At 30.9% G+C, this 15430-nt stretch overlaps 1 protein-coding gene across 3 annotated transcripts in view; it reads left to right on the top strand.

The window, feature by feature from the left end:
* Positions 1-14400, top strand: part of LOC143068796 (zinc finger CCCH domain-containing protein 14-like) — a 57080-nt gene extending 42680 nt beyond the window's left edge. For 2 of the 3 annotated variants that reach the window (XM_076243097.1, XM_076243096.1), the window contains exons 10-17: positions 550-928; positions 1297-1484; positions 2051-2183; positions 3204-3343; positions 3941-4056; positions 4484-4647; positions 7387-7504; positions 13347-14400. In XM_076243097.1, the coding sequence (XP_076099212.1) occupies positions 550-928; positions 1297-1484; positions 2051-2183; positions 3204-3343; positions 3941-4056; positions 4484-4647; positions 7387-7504; positions 13347-13403 (1295 nt within the window). In that variant the 3' untranslated portion in view covers positions 13404-14400. The remainder of the gene's footprint in view (positions 1-549; positions 929-1296; positions 1485-2050; positions 2184-3203; positions 3344-3940; positions 4057-4483; positions 4648-7386; positions 7505-13346) is intronic. The other variant, XM_076243099.1, reaches the window with a different exon arrangement.
* The last annotated feature ends 1030 nt before the right edge of the window (positions 14401-15430 follow it).

The following is a 15430-nucleotide window of genomic DNA, read 5'->3' as shown; positions in this document are numbered from 1 at the left end:
GAGATAATTGTAAGCAGCAAGAATGTTCAGTAAAGTAAGATTTACAAACACATCACCATCACCAAAACACAATTTTGTCATGAATCCATCTGCGTCCTTTGTTTAATATACACATAGACCAAGGTGAGCGACACAGGCTCTTTAGAGCCTCTAGTTAAAGATAGAGATAAACTGTAAACAGCAATAATGTACAGCAAAATAAGACCTAAAATTAAGTAAACATAACTAAAATGGTCAATTGACCCCCTAAGGAGTTATTGTCCTTTATAGTCAATTTTTAACAATTTTTATAAAATTTTTAAATTTTTACTAACATTTTCCACTGAAACTACTGAGCCAAGTTCATTATAGAAAGAGATAATTGTAAGCAGCAAGAATGTTCAGTAAAGTAAGATGTACAAACACATCACCATCACCAAAACACAATTTTGCCATGAATCCATCTGCTTCCTTTGTTTACTATTCACATAGACCAAGCTCTTTAGAGCCTCTAGTTTAAAGTCTTATTACTTTATTGATACTAAAGTTTTAATGATTATTTCCATATAGTTGCTAGAGTTCAGCCTGTAATGGACAGTAGACTAGTAAAGAGGAAATCATTTGATGAAGAAATTAAGGATGAGATTGACAAAGAGGAGGAAGAGGAAACATCTGACGATGAAGAAGAAGAGGCAGAAATGCTTCCAGATGTTGATGACACTGATGAGACAAGTAATGAAGGTCAAATGGTAGCAGGAAATTCAGATGCTGAAGGTCAAGAGGTCATTCAAGATGTTGTAAAGGAGGAGGAGGAAGAGGAGGTGGAGGATGTAGACAGCTTCAGTCTTGAAGGTGAAGAGAAGACACCAGAACCAAGTCCTGAACCTGATATAGAAGAACAAAAGCCTGTACCATCAAAGAGATATATCAAGGAAAGACAACCCAAACAGTAAGTCATGGTTTATAGTAATGGTCAGAGTGCAATAAGGGGCTAATCTTCACCGAAAAATGAATTTTAACTTGATTTTTTCAAAATTGATTACATACTATATATTTTCTTAATCCAAAATTCTATTACTTTTTCATACATCTAGACAGTGCCAGTACCTTTACTGTAAGTTCTTACACATCAATTTGACCATCTTTAAAATATTAGGTATGAAGCCTTGATAAATTTAACAGAATCAGAAGGAGCAAGGTAAACAATACAAGAAGTCAAATTATTAGTGCAAGACTGTTAACAGTCATGTTTTTTATATTTTAGATAACATTTCATGTGGTTACATACTTTTGATATATCTCCATCTTCTATTTTAGATCTAAACCAAAACCTGCTCAAATAAATCCTAGATTCATTGTGACATTGGATGGCATAGATCCCTCGACATTCAGAACTGGTTCCATGTTTGATGAAGACACACCAAAAAGAGAAATACCAGTTGTATCGAAGATCACACCCCCATCTATAACTCCAATAAAGTTTGATCTGAGAGACACAGACGATGGTAAATTAATTGCTTATTCTTCTGGTTAATTTTCTTAGAAAGTATAACTTTTAAAATCATTTTCTAAATTCAAGTTATGCTATCAATAGAAAATTACCTTTAGGTATGAGTTTATAATTATTTAGTGTTTGCTAATCAATGACTTGTATATTTACTGTAAATTCAGAAATTAAAGCGAGGTTTTTATAAAGACTGATAATTCGACTGGATAGGTATCGCAATAAAAAGAACTCACATTCTTATATCTGATACATATAACTGCATGCAGATTTTCCTGAAATTGCAATAATAAATTTTAGTTCATTCTACAAGTTCACAATAATAAATGCACGCAATAATTTCTGAATTTACAGGTAATATCATTTGTAGGATACTAAATTTTGTGTCTTAATAGATTTTTTTTTTATATACCGTCACATGGGAAAAAAGGTATTGAACAGATAAACTGAAATTAAATATTGATACTCACCTCAACTCATAATTGTTAACATAAGATGTTCCTTTGTTAAGTTTAGTTTCTGATAATTCCTAATAAAGAAATCTAATCACCTGGCTTCAAATTTCAGAAGAAGAAGAAGATCTAGAGACAAATGAAGAATCCCCATCAAAGAAATCCAAAATGACAGAAAAATGTAAATTCTGGCCAGCTTGTTCTGCAGGAAATTCTTGTTCCTACCATCATCCTTCAGTCTCATGCAAGTAAGTATGTGCAATATATAGTCCAACAAGCTGTTAAATTCCAGCAATTACCATTGTTTGAGCTTGTTGTTTTTTTGTTTTTTTTTAAATGAGTTGGTTATTTTCATCAGGAACCATTGGTATCGAGCTTTTCTAACTTCTAACCAGGAAAGAAGGAGACCTTAGTTAAATGGTTGTAAAGACTTTTATCATTAAGTCCTAATTCTCAGCTGTCACCTGTTCATGGCACCAGGAAATTCTTCTTGGGATTTGCCATATTTTGTTTTGTGGTCTTTTATTAACATTAAAATAAAAGATAAATATTTCTTGTCATACTGAGCACAAATTGTTAATAAATTGTCATACATGATGCCTATGACCTGATTATTAAGACTATATTATAAGACATGTAATATTTTCACTAAGTTGTCAACTTACACAGCTACTTTAACATAGGTACTATTTCTGTACTAAAAATTTGTAGTACTGGAAATTTACTTTTAATATTCAGTACTATTGTGTTACTTCAAAATTATGGTAATATTTAGGTACCTGTATTTTACAGTACTGTATTTGTACTTGAAATTTAGGTACTACAGATTTTTGGTTACTACCGTTACATTTTCAGCATTTTGTAAGATTTTTCTATTTCAAATCTCTCAAAGTTATGATTTTCAAACATGGAATATTGTATTATTTCTGTACAAAATTATTTCGTGCAAATGAAGTACTGTAAAATACAAGTACCTAAATATTACCATAATTTTAAAGTAAAGAAATAGTACAGAAATAGTACCTATGCAAAAGTAGCTGTGTAGAAGGCACTGATGTCAAGTTTTGGACTGTAACATTGGAGAGTTGACTGTTTAAAGTAAATGGCAATACATGTACTGGTTGCTAATTTGAAGTTCTTGGGGTAAATAATGTATGAAAATGGGATTTTTTTTTACTAGAACTTTCAAAGCTTCATAAATATTCATAATTATTCTTTAATAACCACCAAATACGTTTGATAATTGTCATGTGAAATTTTATTTACAGAATGTTTCCTAATTGTAAATTTGCTGATAAATGTCTGTACATTCATCCAAACTGTAAATTTGATGCCAAGTGTACAAAGAAAGATTGTCCGTTTACACATGCCAGTAAGAGAGGAACTGCTCCAACAGTTATAAAACAATGTAAGTACATTTACTTATAATATAAATGATTTCAGCGTGGAAATAACTTATTAAAAAAATTCAAAAAAGTAATAATTTGATTTTTCTATCTTTTGCATGTTTAATTTTTTCATTATCATGATTTATATGAATATGTCAAAAGTATTATTTTATCATAAATTTAAAATAATATCCTGAACAAATTGATTTTCTGTATTTCCTATCACTTAAAGACTTTTCAAAATAATAATGAGAAAAAGATTTTTTACTTTGAATTCATTTATTTTCTTCGGTACCAATTTTATGTGGATTGAGAACAACTTGTATTATAGTGGACACAAATGATTTCATTGTTTTTCTTAAGTCTTCTTAAAAACCTATAGACGATTTGTACTTCGTTATACATTTAAAATAGTGGTTTGGACTTTACACACAAAATCATGGAATATCCTAGGAATATTAATGAACCCACTGTAATGAATAGTTGTCTTTATTCTGTCATTGGTATTGTCACTTAGGTCTATGTATTGTGATGATGGAAGTTTTTAACGACCATGACTGGCTCTACAGCCCTAACACAGTCAGTAATACACATTGTGTCATTTAACTTTATTACAGATATACCAATGCCTGTACATACAGCTCCACCATATAATAATAAACCACAGGGCAAGATTGTATGTAGATTTGGAGTGACCTGCCAAAATGTATATTGCCCATTTCAGCATCCAACAGTAAGTAGCGAAAACATATGTTTTGCGAGTTAATTAGCTATCCATGCAATAGGAATATTCAATTATATCAACCAAAAAATTTACATCAGCATAAAATATTTTTAATTTTGTTAGAACTTTGAGAGCCAAAAAAATATAATTTTAAAGGATATTATCAATTTACTTTCTGATGAACTTAAGTGCTTAGGAATTTTTGATACATTTATGTACATTACGAGTAAATATTTTTGTTTAGTGTCCAGCTGAAGCCAGCCTCTGGATACTGAATTTTTCTTAATGCTTTGAAATTCCTTTGGCGTCCTTTGTCTGTTTTTTGGTCTTGGGTTAGTCATTGTATCTTGGTTTCCATTTCAGTTTTATTATACCATTTCACCAAAATTATGTTTTTCTGATTTTCTAATGTTACGTTATGAACTTCATTTTCCAGAATTGTAGATATGGAGCTAACTGTGCCAATAGAGCATCCTGTCCTTTTACTCACCCAGCAGCAACCCAGTTCACACATCCAGGAGCTACCCAGTTCACACATCCAGCAGCCACCCAGTCAAAAGACAAATACTCTTGGACAGCTAATAAAAACTTAGATAATAAGTAAGTATCTTCTCATTGAAAGGTGTAGCATTTTGTGTTTGTGTGTGTGTGAAGCTTTTTGATGTGTACTATAGTGCCTAATAAGATTTTGTGAGGTAGACGAAATTGACCTTAAAACGATCGTGTTGACTTTTTGGGTCCCAACATAGGTAGATCGGACATATTTTGACGTTATATAATGACTTCTTTAGTTTGGGATTTATTGTAATTAGTATGTTCCTATGAGACTGAAAAATGATATTTTTTTTGTAAGATTATAATATGTATTATAATATGTTTACCTGGCGTAGCCGTGCGTAAAATGTATGTTGGCATTTCTCTTCGAAAAATGACTTGTTGATTGGAATAAAACTTCTTATTTCTAAACTTTTTTCTGTTTTTCTCCGCAATTGCCTATTAAAAAATAATCTATCTACTGTGTATTTGGAGAAAATTGTGAAAATAGGAGAATTGGCAATTCTTACCTTTCGTACCTATACTTCCATTGATAAAACATAACATGGACTCATCCAGTGTCCAGTTTGAAGGTCATTTTACTTACTGTCACATTCATGCACGTTCTGATTTAACCAATAGTCATGTACGAAAAGCATAAACAGTTTGAAGGTAAACTAGTAATAATTTAATCCAATCAAATTCCGTAATTTTCAATAACAATGACCGGTCCACATCAGAATAAGTAATAGGGGTAAACTGGGTAGGGAGAAAATGTAAGATATTCAAAGTTTATTTTTTTGCAATAACGAATAAAAATTTGTCAAACCAAAGTTTTGCTATCATTTCATAAACATGTCGTTGTGTGTTGGTACAGTTTTCGGAACTTTCATGTATGTATTTAAGGCAATACAAAGTTTGGGCTTCAAAAGTCCACATAATTATTGACTTTATACAGAAAATTCGTCCTTTTAAAACATAAAATGTTTCACAAACAATACGTGACTACAAAGTAAAATCATTTCTCAAAACACTGCAAACATTTTCATTACAATTGGTATAGTAGTATTGTCATAAAGTGCGTTTAATTGAACAGTGGTATAGCAAACATCGAATTCCCTCACAAAATCTTGTTAGGCACTATAAGTGTGTTTGTGTGTGTGAAGCTTTTTGATGTGTACTAAGTGTCAGAGTTAGATTTAGGATTATCATTTACAAAATGTGATATTAAGGGGGTAGACCTTGGTACAAGGAGATAACTCTTTAAATCAGTTATGTGTTTGTAAAAGTCAAGTTTCCTCAATGAATTTTAAGCATTTACCTGAAACAGATTGAAAATAATCTATGTATCCAAGAAGCTTAGAACATATTTACGAAAATGACTGACACAAACATACTGATGATTTTAAGAGTTATTTCCCTTAACCTAGGTTTACCTCCTTAAATTCACTTATTGAGAAATGAAGGTCAAAATTTGTACAAAAGATGAGGAATAGACATGGGTCTTTTTTGTGTTTAGATACCAAACTGAGAGATGTATTTAGTGAATTTTTTGTGAATACTGTAAATTCAGAAATTATTGCGTGCATTTATTATTGCAATTTTGTCAATTTAAACTTAAATGCGATTTTAATTTTTATGATTTTGAGAAAAGTCCTGCTTAATTCAGATTAAATATAACAAAATACAAGTTTTAATTATTGCATTTACAACTCTGTCACATTATTCGCAATAATACAAATCTCACAATAATTTCTGAATTTACAGTAATAGAGTATACTGGTACTGTTAAAGTGTGCGCCCAAAGTGGAAATCAAATGTTTGCCAAGTAAAATCAAAGACTTAATCGGCATTTGCTGCTTCTCCGTACATGTATCATTTTGAAGTAAAGATAAGGGCTGGTTGGCCTACCCCCAAATGTTATGTCTTGGAAGGATGACAGGACTTAAATAATCTGTTACAGTGTACTAAAATAAAAAACCAACTCAGTTTGTTAGATTAGTACAAATAAACTACATGTACTATGATCTTGCAATATAAACATGATGCATGTAATATTTGCCATTGGAAGCACCAGCACACATCATTGAAGACTGTATTTGAACAACATGTATATGTATTCGGTTTTACTTCTTGTGCATGTTGTTCTCCTCTAAATGTAGATTTTATTTTAATTATTTGAACTTTTTTTTTTTAATTTTTGATATAGTTAGCTTTTTTTTGTGTGGGTCAAATTTGATGACTGATGTCCCTTTTATAAAAGCTATAATGTTATATTACATGCTCTTAAATTTAAATGCCTATTTGCAGCTATTATTATATGATACTTGCTCTAGAATTTGAGTGCCTTTAGAGCTTTTTATGGAACAATTTTTAAAAGCTTTTTGTGCTAAATTTTGATTGCTTTGGGATCTTTAGTGGTCTAAGACAAGATATTCCATTGATGAATAATCACTGTTCTTATTGGACAATAAGATTATCTTGGGAGTTGAAATAGCACAATACATGGTTTTACATTTTGGCTCCACTTTTGTTTCAATGATATTGTCTTTGCAGGGTATGAAATTAGCAGGGGCCCACAGGCCAATGGCCCTTAAAATTTGGTGTGGGCTACTTAAATTTCTGCTTTTCTTGTATAAGACTATATACATGATATATGTTGGCTACAAAATTCAAGTGTGGACTCCCCTTGCCAAAGTTCTTAAGTTCTATCCCTGCTTTGGGATTGTTATTTTAAAGTATTGGCCTGAACTTTGACAGTCTAAATTTTGAGGGTTTTATTTTTTTCATTGACTTTATGAATAGTAACAACAGGAAAAACCAGAATCATACAACAGACTTCCAGAGAACTCATACTGTAAAATTTGTTCCCAGACTGGCAGTTTATGATGAGCAAAATCTCTTACTTACTATACAAAATAAGGTGACTTTTGTGTTGCATGGTTGTCAAAATGATTATGAAAAATTGTACGCCTCACTTATTCCTAAAATCTTGCAATTTCAAGTTCTAAGTTAATCAAGTTTAAGTTGTCTGCAGAAACTGGGGAACACATTAATAATTTCCCATAAGCTGCTTCTGTCCCATGTTCAAAATGATAAATGGATCAGACACAACTTAGTAGGGCCTTCTCCAAAATGCTTCCCTTGTTCTTGTCTTTTTTATTGGCTGTACCAATGGATATAATTATGATTAGTTTGTTAGTTAAGTAGTTGATAAACTTGTAAGTGTTTCCATGTTTAATTCTTGGTGGTATTTGGGTATAAAGGACACTTAAACACTGACTCTTATCGAAATTAACATTGAAATATCCATGCTGATAAAAAAAAGATTTAACTGATTCAGCTAGAGATTGTCTGTAATTATTGACTCTTCATGTAAAGAAGATGTTCTAGTGACTTAGAACGTTTATAATTGCCATTCATTAGTTGCACTAGGTTGTAGAGACAATCTAGGTACCTCAAGATCAAGTAAAATGTTAACTCCCTAGTTGTACAACTTAGTTTAGCAGGTAAATCATTATTTGGTTTATAAATTTGTTTCCTGGTCTAGAATAAAACTAAAATATTGTTTCAGTTTTACAGCTTTATATTTTGTATTAAAATTATATGAGATATTTTGCCTCATAATGAAAAGATGTTGAGAAAAGTATGTTTACTGGAAAAAACCTAGACCAAACTACCAACTTTATGATTGCTGGTTAATCTTGTCGTCAGCCTCCTTTTTATCATTTTTTATAATCATCAGTAGTTAGTTTAGCATATGTTTCTATTTACTTTATTTTACACTTTCAGTAAATAAGCTGAGGTAGACAATTTTTCACTAATATATTTGACTGTCTTTGTCCTTGTTTAGAATTTCAGTTGAATCTGTTTGCTTCTGTTATTTTGCATGGAGCAGATTATATTTAAATAATGTAAAATATCAGTTACTGTTGTGTTTTTTTACAAATTTTATAGTTGAATGCATGCCAAGCTTAATTGAATGCAACTTGACTAGTAGATTTTTTTTTATGTAATACTTAACTATAGAAAATAATCTTTTTTGTTTGTTTGTTTTTTTGAATATTTGATTTGCCAGAATCATTATTTATATTATATGTAGTATTGTTTTATATGCATGCTTTCACTTTTTCCATGTACACATTTTCAAGCATTTCATTGCCTACCATTGAAAGCTAATTGAAACCAGTTTTGAATAAAAGATCATTTGAGAAAATTTCATTAAGATATTAACTTGTTAAAACAAAAAAGAAAGCAGAGGCAAATTTATTGGGGTGGTGGCATGGGGCCTGCTACCCCTTTTGTGGGTAACATTTGGTTGAATATTTAGGGAATCACTGAAGAATGACTGGAGGTAGCCCCCTCTTATGAAAATTTCTGGATCCACCACTGAAAAGCGGTATATTAAAACATGAGTTCAACAGTATTCTAATGTCAACGCCATGTTTCAAGCTCCTAATTGTCTCTAGACCAGACAAATTGTAGTTGAATTAGAAATGTTTATATTAATGGAAAATATAGTTACTGTTCCGTATAATTAACCCCAATATCTTTGGGTTTGCAATAACATACAGGTGTGAACATCACATTTGGTGAAATTTTACAGAAAAATCTTACAGATTGCACTTATTTTAAGCTAATTTGTTTGAATAAAACTTTTTAATAACTCTTGTTTATTTCAGTTGATGCTGGTCAGATTTATGAAATATAATTTGATTTATTTGATTTGCTTTACTAACTTCAAGCTTATTTATTTGTTTAGTTTATGATTGTCACTTGCAATAACAATCATGATTATATGCACATATTCTCATGAGGTATTATGGAAAGCAAATTGCAATGTTTTCTGAGAATAGTGTAAGGTGATGTTGCAATAACAGTTTTCTTGAAATATATAGCACTTTTGCATCTATAAAATATTCATATCGCCTGCATGTTAGCATAAAGAGTGTAATATTCTTTTGCCATTAAAGCCTAGTAAGGGACATTTTGTTTCCCAGTCATTGAGTCCATCTGTCCATTTGTCTATCCCATAGAATGAAATTCAAAACAGTGTGGCTGTGGCCATTGATTGAAACATTAAATTCATCCATTGACTGGGACAATTTAGGTGAACGTTTGTATGTAACGACCACTGCTCACTATGTACTTTTTAAGGTTCATGTGGACCCTATGGCTAAAATGGCTGTATCTCCTCAAAATTTACTCTGAGTACAGGCAAACCTGTGCATCTGAAAAAGTTTTAAGGCATAGCATGCCCTAGATAAATAGAATTCAAATGCATTGTATGAATTAGAAAATTCATAACTTAACTGGATTTTGCCGTACACTTTTTTTCGTCCCTGCAGAAGATGATAAAATTAACAAACAGTTGAGTTTACCTTGATATGGTCCACTCAGGTACACAGTTTAAATAACCAATTATTGTTAGGTATCTACTGTCCATCTCATGTCCATGTCAAGCAATACAGCTCACTTCAATTATTGCCTGTGGGGAAGTTCTCAAACCTGTTTCCCAACTTAGTTTATTTTGGCACCTTCTGGAGGAATGAAAAAAAGTGCACGGCAAAATCCTGGTAAGTTTTTATTTTTCTAAAACATAAAACATATTTGAAATTTATTTATCTAGGGCATGCTATGCCTGCAATTTTTTACAGATGCGCAGGTTTGTCTGTACTCAGAGTAAATTTTGAGGTGAAAATACAACCATTTTAGCCATAGGGTCCACATGAACCTTAAAGACACTTAAACTATGGGGTCACCAAAGGTTCTCAACACCTTAATAAAGTAATTCGAAAAATTAATCAGAAATAACACAATGTTTTGATTTATATCAATTATATAAATCAAAACATAACGGTTATTCCTGATTAATTTTTCGAATTATTTTATAATTAAAGGCGTTAAGAAACCTTTGGTGACCCCACAGTTTAAATGTCTATCGTAGGTACGTCGTGAACAGTGGTTGTTACAGACAAACGTTCACGTAAATTGTCCCAGTCAATGGATGAATTTAATGTGTCAATCAATGGCCACAGCCACACTGTTTTGAATTTCATTCTATTAGATTAAATACTTTGATATCACATAATTTACCATAAAGTTGTGGTCACATAAACTTGAAAGTTATTACAAATTTTTATCATTGTGAACTTTTTTCAATACATATATACATGTAAGTTTACATATGTATGTATATGTCGTGTACATTTTATTATTTTGTACAGGTTATTACTTGTACAAAATTTTCATACAAGTAATTACTCGTATGATGCCATCATACAGGTTATTACTTGTATAAATATAATTGTACAAGTAATAACCTGTACAAATTTTGTGGAGAAAAAGATAATGACTTGTACAACTCACTATCTTTCGTATTTTTTTAAATTTATATTGTGTTTGTTTTTCTGTTCTTATTTTCAAGTGTTTATCAGTATATTTTTGAAATGTTAGAAGTTTACAGATGAACGAAGGACGCAAAGTAATAATATAAGCTAACGTGACACCTTGTGCAAATTTAGCTAAACAGCTAGATGCCACGTAAATACGGACTTATGGTACAAAGTGACATGGTCGTTAAAAGCAAAAATAAATTGGTACCCTCCATTCATTTATGTTTAAACATACATCATGACGAAAAATTGCATACATAATATCATACATTGGAAATATAAGTCAAGCCTAATGGATTAAAAATCCTATTTGTTTGCACAAGACAAGGAAGCATGGCATCTTGAATTACACAATAAGTTCATTTTTTTGCATTTACATTTGCCTGTTTTACAGCCACCCCGACAGATGCAGTGAACATGACCTTGACCACCACTTAAAGAAAGCAATTGTACTGCTTTTCTGACGTTAACCTCTGTGTTCTCTGGTATGTCCAATTTTGTCAATTCCTTTCTCTGAATCTTTTCAATTTGATTTTGACTCATGAAACCGATCGTGTGTCCAAGAAATCATCATACTCTTTATGTCAGCGTTTGCTCTTTCGACAGACCCCTGACTTTGAGGGTGACGTGGTCTACCATGCACTAATTTAAGCTCTGGCCAAAGGAGTTTAAGTTCTGTAATTACATTAGCCGTAAATTCCCTTCCATTATCACTTTGCAGTATATGTGGAGCTCCCAAAAGCAGAAAAATGTCAGTGAGTTGGTAAGCCACTTCAGCTGCTCTTTTTGTCTTTAAAGGGCGCAGTACACTGAATTTGGTTAAGTGGTCCTGGTAGTGCATGATCCACTTGTATTCTCCATCTGGACATAACTGATAGTCAACAAGGTCTACTTGACAACGGGAATTAAAGTCTGTAGAAGTGATAGGAAGAACAACTAATTTTGTGGTTTCAGTACGACTTTTCTTCAAAATACACTGTTCACACATCTGAATGAAAATTCTGATAATTTCTCTGCTGATATTGGCAAATTGTTTTTTTAACTCCTTATATGTCTTGTGGATGCCCCCATGGCCAACTCCAGAATGTGCAGTTCTAATCAACGGATAAAGTTCATCTACTGTACAATAGTAAAACATTTAGTCACCTTTGCGAATGAGTTTTTCAATGCCTGCTACACTCAAAACATCATATTGCCTTAAGAAATATCTTTGAAGAGCAGTCTTTTTGGAACTTAATTTTGCTTCCTTTACATTCCCAATAATCTCTCTGTATCTTTCACGTGTAAATATTGAATTATTAGAAGATTTATTGTCATCACACAATTTAATTATATCATCATGAAATTTCTTTTCTATAATGTTTTCCATCTTAACACTTTAGTTTTGACTACTTAAATGAACAGTTTTGTTCATATATTTGATATATTAAATGTACTCACATATTGAGAGTTTATACCTTTAGACAAAATAATGAATTATATGTTAAAAGGGAAACAATTTGTTGTGGACTTCAAATAAACCAAGGTAAAATAATGATTTGTACAAGTTATTATCTTTTTCTCCACAAAATTTGTACAGGTTATTACTTGTACAATTATATTTATACAAGTAATAACCTGTATGATGGCATCATACAAGTAATTACTTGTATGAAAATTTAGTACAAGTAATAACCTGTACAAAATAATAACATGTACACGACATATATATTAAAATATGTATGACAATTTAAGGTTCTGACCCACAATTTGTGGTTCACTGAACATAGAAATGTGACAGTGCAAGCTAGATATTGTGTGTCTTATAAACACATATCCTTGTTAAAAGATTCTAGATCAAAGGTATATGTTATCTACAGTTCTGATGTTTTCAGGTTAATATACTGCATTTGAATTGAATTTCAAGATTATACAAGCAGCCATGTTGTTTTAATTCATCCTTTGTATTTGTCTGATATAAACAACTTTCCCATAGTTTTATTCTCTCCAAATGTTTTGCATTTAAATAATGCCAGTACTGACGAGAATGGTAGTAATATAAAAAGTATGATATTGATATCATATCATTTATTACATTTCAAAAAAACGCATCCTTTTACTTTGATGGTAATGATTGTAAAAGAAGGTATGATAGCCAGGCATTACAATATGGCTAGATTAATGTTACTTTTTAAATCTGTGTAGATATTGAGTAGATACATTTAAGTTAAGTTTTCTGCATGGTGGAATGAAACACGAGTTGTGTTATGAGACTTCAATATATTTTATCTGCAGAAAAAGTTCAAGTTCTAAAACTTGTGGTGATTATTTGCAATCTGTCTGAAAAATACGTTTCAAAACAAAATTTTATGTTTGTCTTTCTCTTTTCAGTGCCAGAAAGGCAGATTTCAGAACAACAAAGACTTCAACAACAACTACAGTTATTAAACCATCATGATGAAGATAGAATGCCATTAGATGGAATTCCTTCAGCACTTGGTGCTTAACATTGTGATGTAGTAAATCTAGTCAGCATCATGTGACTGCTTATGCATTTTGCATTGGACAATGTTATCAAGACAATGGTTGTGTCATTTGAATGACAAAAGTATAATTTGTGGAGGAGACATGGTCAATTGCTTACATTTTATGTGGAATTGAAGTGAAAAAAAATGACCATGTTCTACCTTGGTAATTGGCATTGTACTGTAAATTGGAAATCTTTGAAATGAAATTCCATTTGGTTATTGATGAAATACTATAATTCATGGTTATTATATATAAATTTATTCTGTTTTAAAATTAGGCAGTTTCCTAAGATCCTTGTTTGAACAAACATCAATATTTTCCTAATATTCTGACTCGCAAATTTGTGTCAAAAATATTCAATTTTTACCCTTTTTGATAGAAGAAATCTAATTTATGCTATCATTCAACAATGAAATCTTTACACAATTTGAAATTCCTCACAGTTTAAACTTTGCACATATATATCAATTATCAATATACAAAAAATACCTCATTTTGCAATCTTTCAACTTTTAGTCCAAATATGGCCTTTGGCACATTGCTTCTATTAAATATAAGGATAGAAAGGGGAAGTGTATTTGTTGTTTTTTTGTTTAATAATGTTATGTTAACTTATAAAGTGAGGAAAAAACACTTTTATCTTTGTTTAATTTTAAGTTTTTTACTTGGTAAGACAGAGTATCGTCATAGTAAAGAAGTTTTAGGTTAACTTTTGATTTACAGTAACATTGTTTTTATAAGCTAGAAAAAAACTTTTGTTATTATTGTTAATTGTAAAAATATTGTGATAAAAATTGTGTAATCTGTTATTATCATGCAAATGTAACCTGCTACTTGAATATTGTTAGAGATACAATCAAATGTTTTTGTTTAACAAAAACTAACAGTTGGAATAAAAGGTTTAAAAAAAAGTAAACAGATACCTAGTTGAGTTTAGATTTGTACATCATGCACAAATATGGGATATTTCAAATATTACAGAATAATGTATGTTCATCAACAAACATATTGAAATTGGTACCAGCAGAACTCTTGTCAATTATACACACTACACAAAACCTGGCGAATTTAAAGTGTATTGTATTATTTTCATGTGACAGGATGTGATATATATATTGTTCCTTGTCATCTTTGCTATCCTAGATTCATATATTTATCGCATATATCAAACAACAGATTCTGTCATATAACAAATGTGTGGAATCTTGTACATTCAATGTACTAGGATTTCAGTTAACTCTAGTTGAATTTACGGAAGCAAATTAAAAAGTAAGATCTCAATCCGAGGGAAATTCAAGAAGGAAAGTCCTTAATCAAATGGCAAAATCAAAAGCTCAAATACATCAAACAAAAGGAGATAATCTACATGTAACAAAAACACTGGTAAAAGGGGCACTAGTTACGAGATATATAGAAAATCTAAAATAATTTTTTTTTGCTCAATCAATTATAAAATGCAAATAGTGAAATAATTATTCGCTTTTAGCAGCCAGTATGGTCTTGTCAAAATAAGCTATAAAACATTTATTATGAATAATTCACTTGCAAGTTAATAATTCAACCTCATTGACTTCGTATTCATGTGAACTTCAATTTAACCCCTTAGCTTGAGATGGATATCACATGAATTGTATGTGTAAAGTTATTTAAAGGAAAAGAATGGCAACATTGAAAGTGAAACAAAGGTAAATGATTTGATTCACTGATTCGATCCACAAAAAATCATTCTTATACAGGTAAAAACAATGATAGACATTTATTTTTCATCCATAATATGAAATAAAAATAGACCTAGAATAATCCAACAGCACAAGTTTGCTTTATCTATTTATTCATATATTTATGTTTATATTGCTTTTATGGTCATTGGAATGACTTTAGGGGTCAACTCGATAATTAATTAGATGGCACTTAGCATAAAATACACACAAAACAAAGCTATATAT

Source organism: Mytilus galloprovincialis, chromosome 3 (assembly GCF_965363235.1).
Source record: "Mytilus galloprovincialis chromosome 3, xbMytGall1.hap1.1, whole genome shotgun sequence".
NCBI classification, from domain to species: domain Eukaryota; kingdom Metazoa; phylum Mollusca; class Bivalvia; order Mytilida; family Mytilidae; genus Mytilus; species Mytilus galloprovincialis.
The sequence above is the reverse complement of the archived record's forward strand: the minus strand, read 5'-3'. Positions and strand labels throughout refer to the sequence as shown.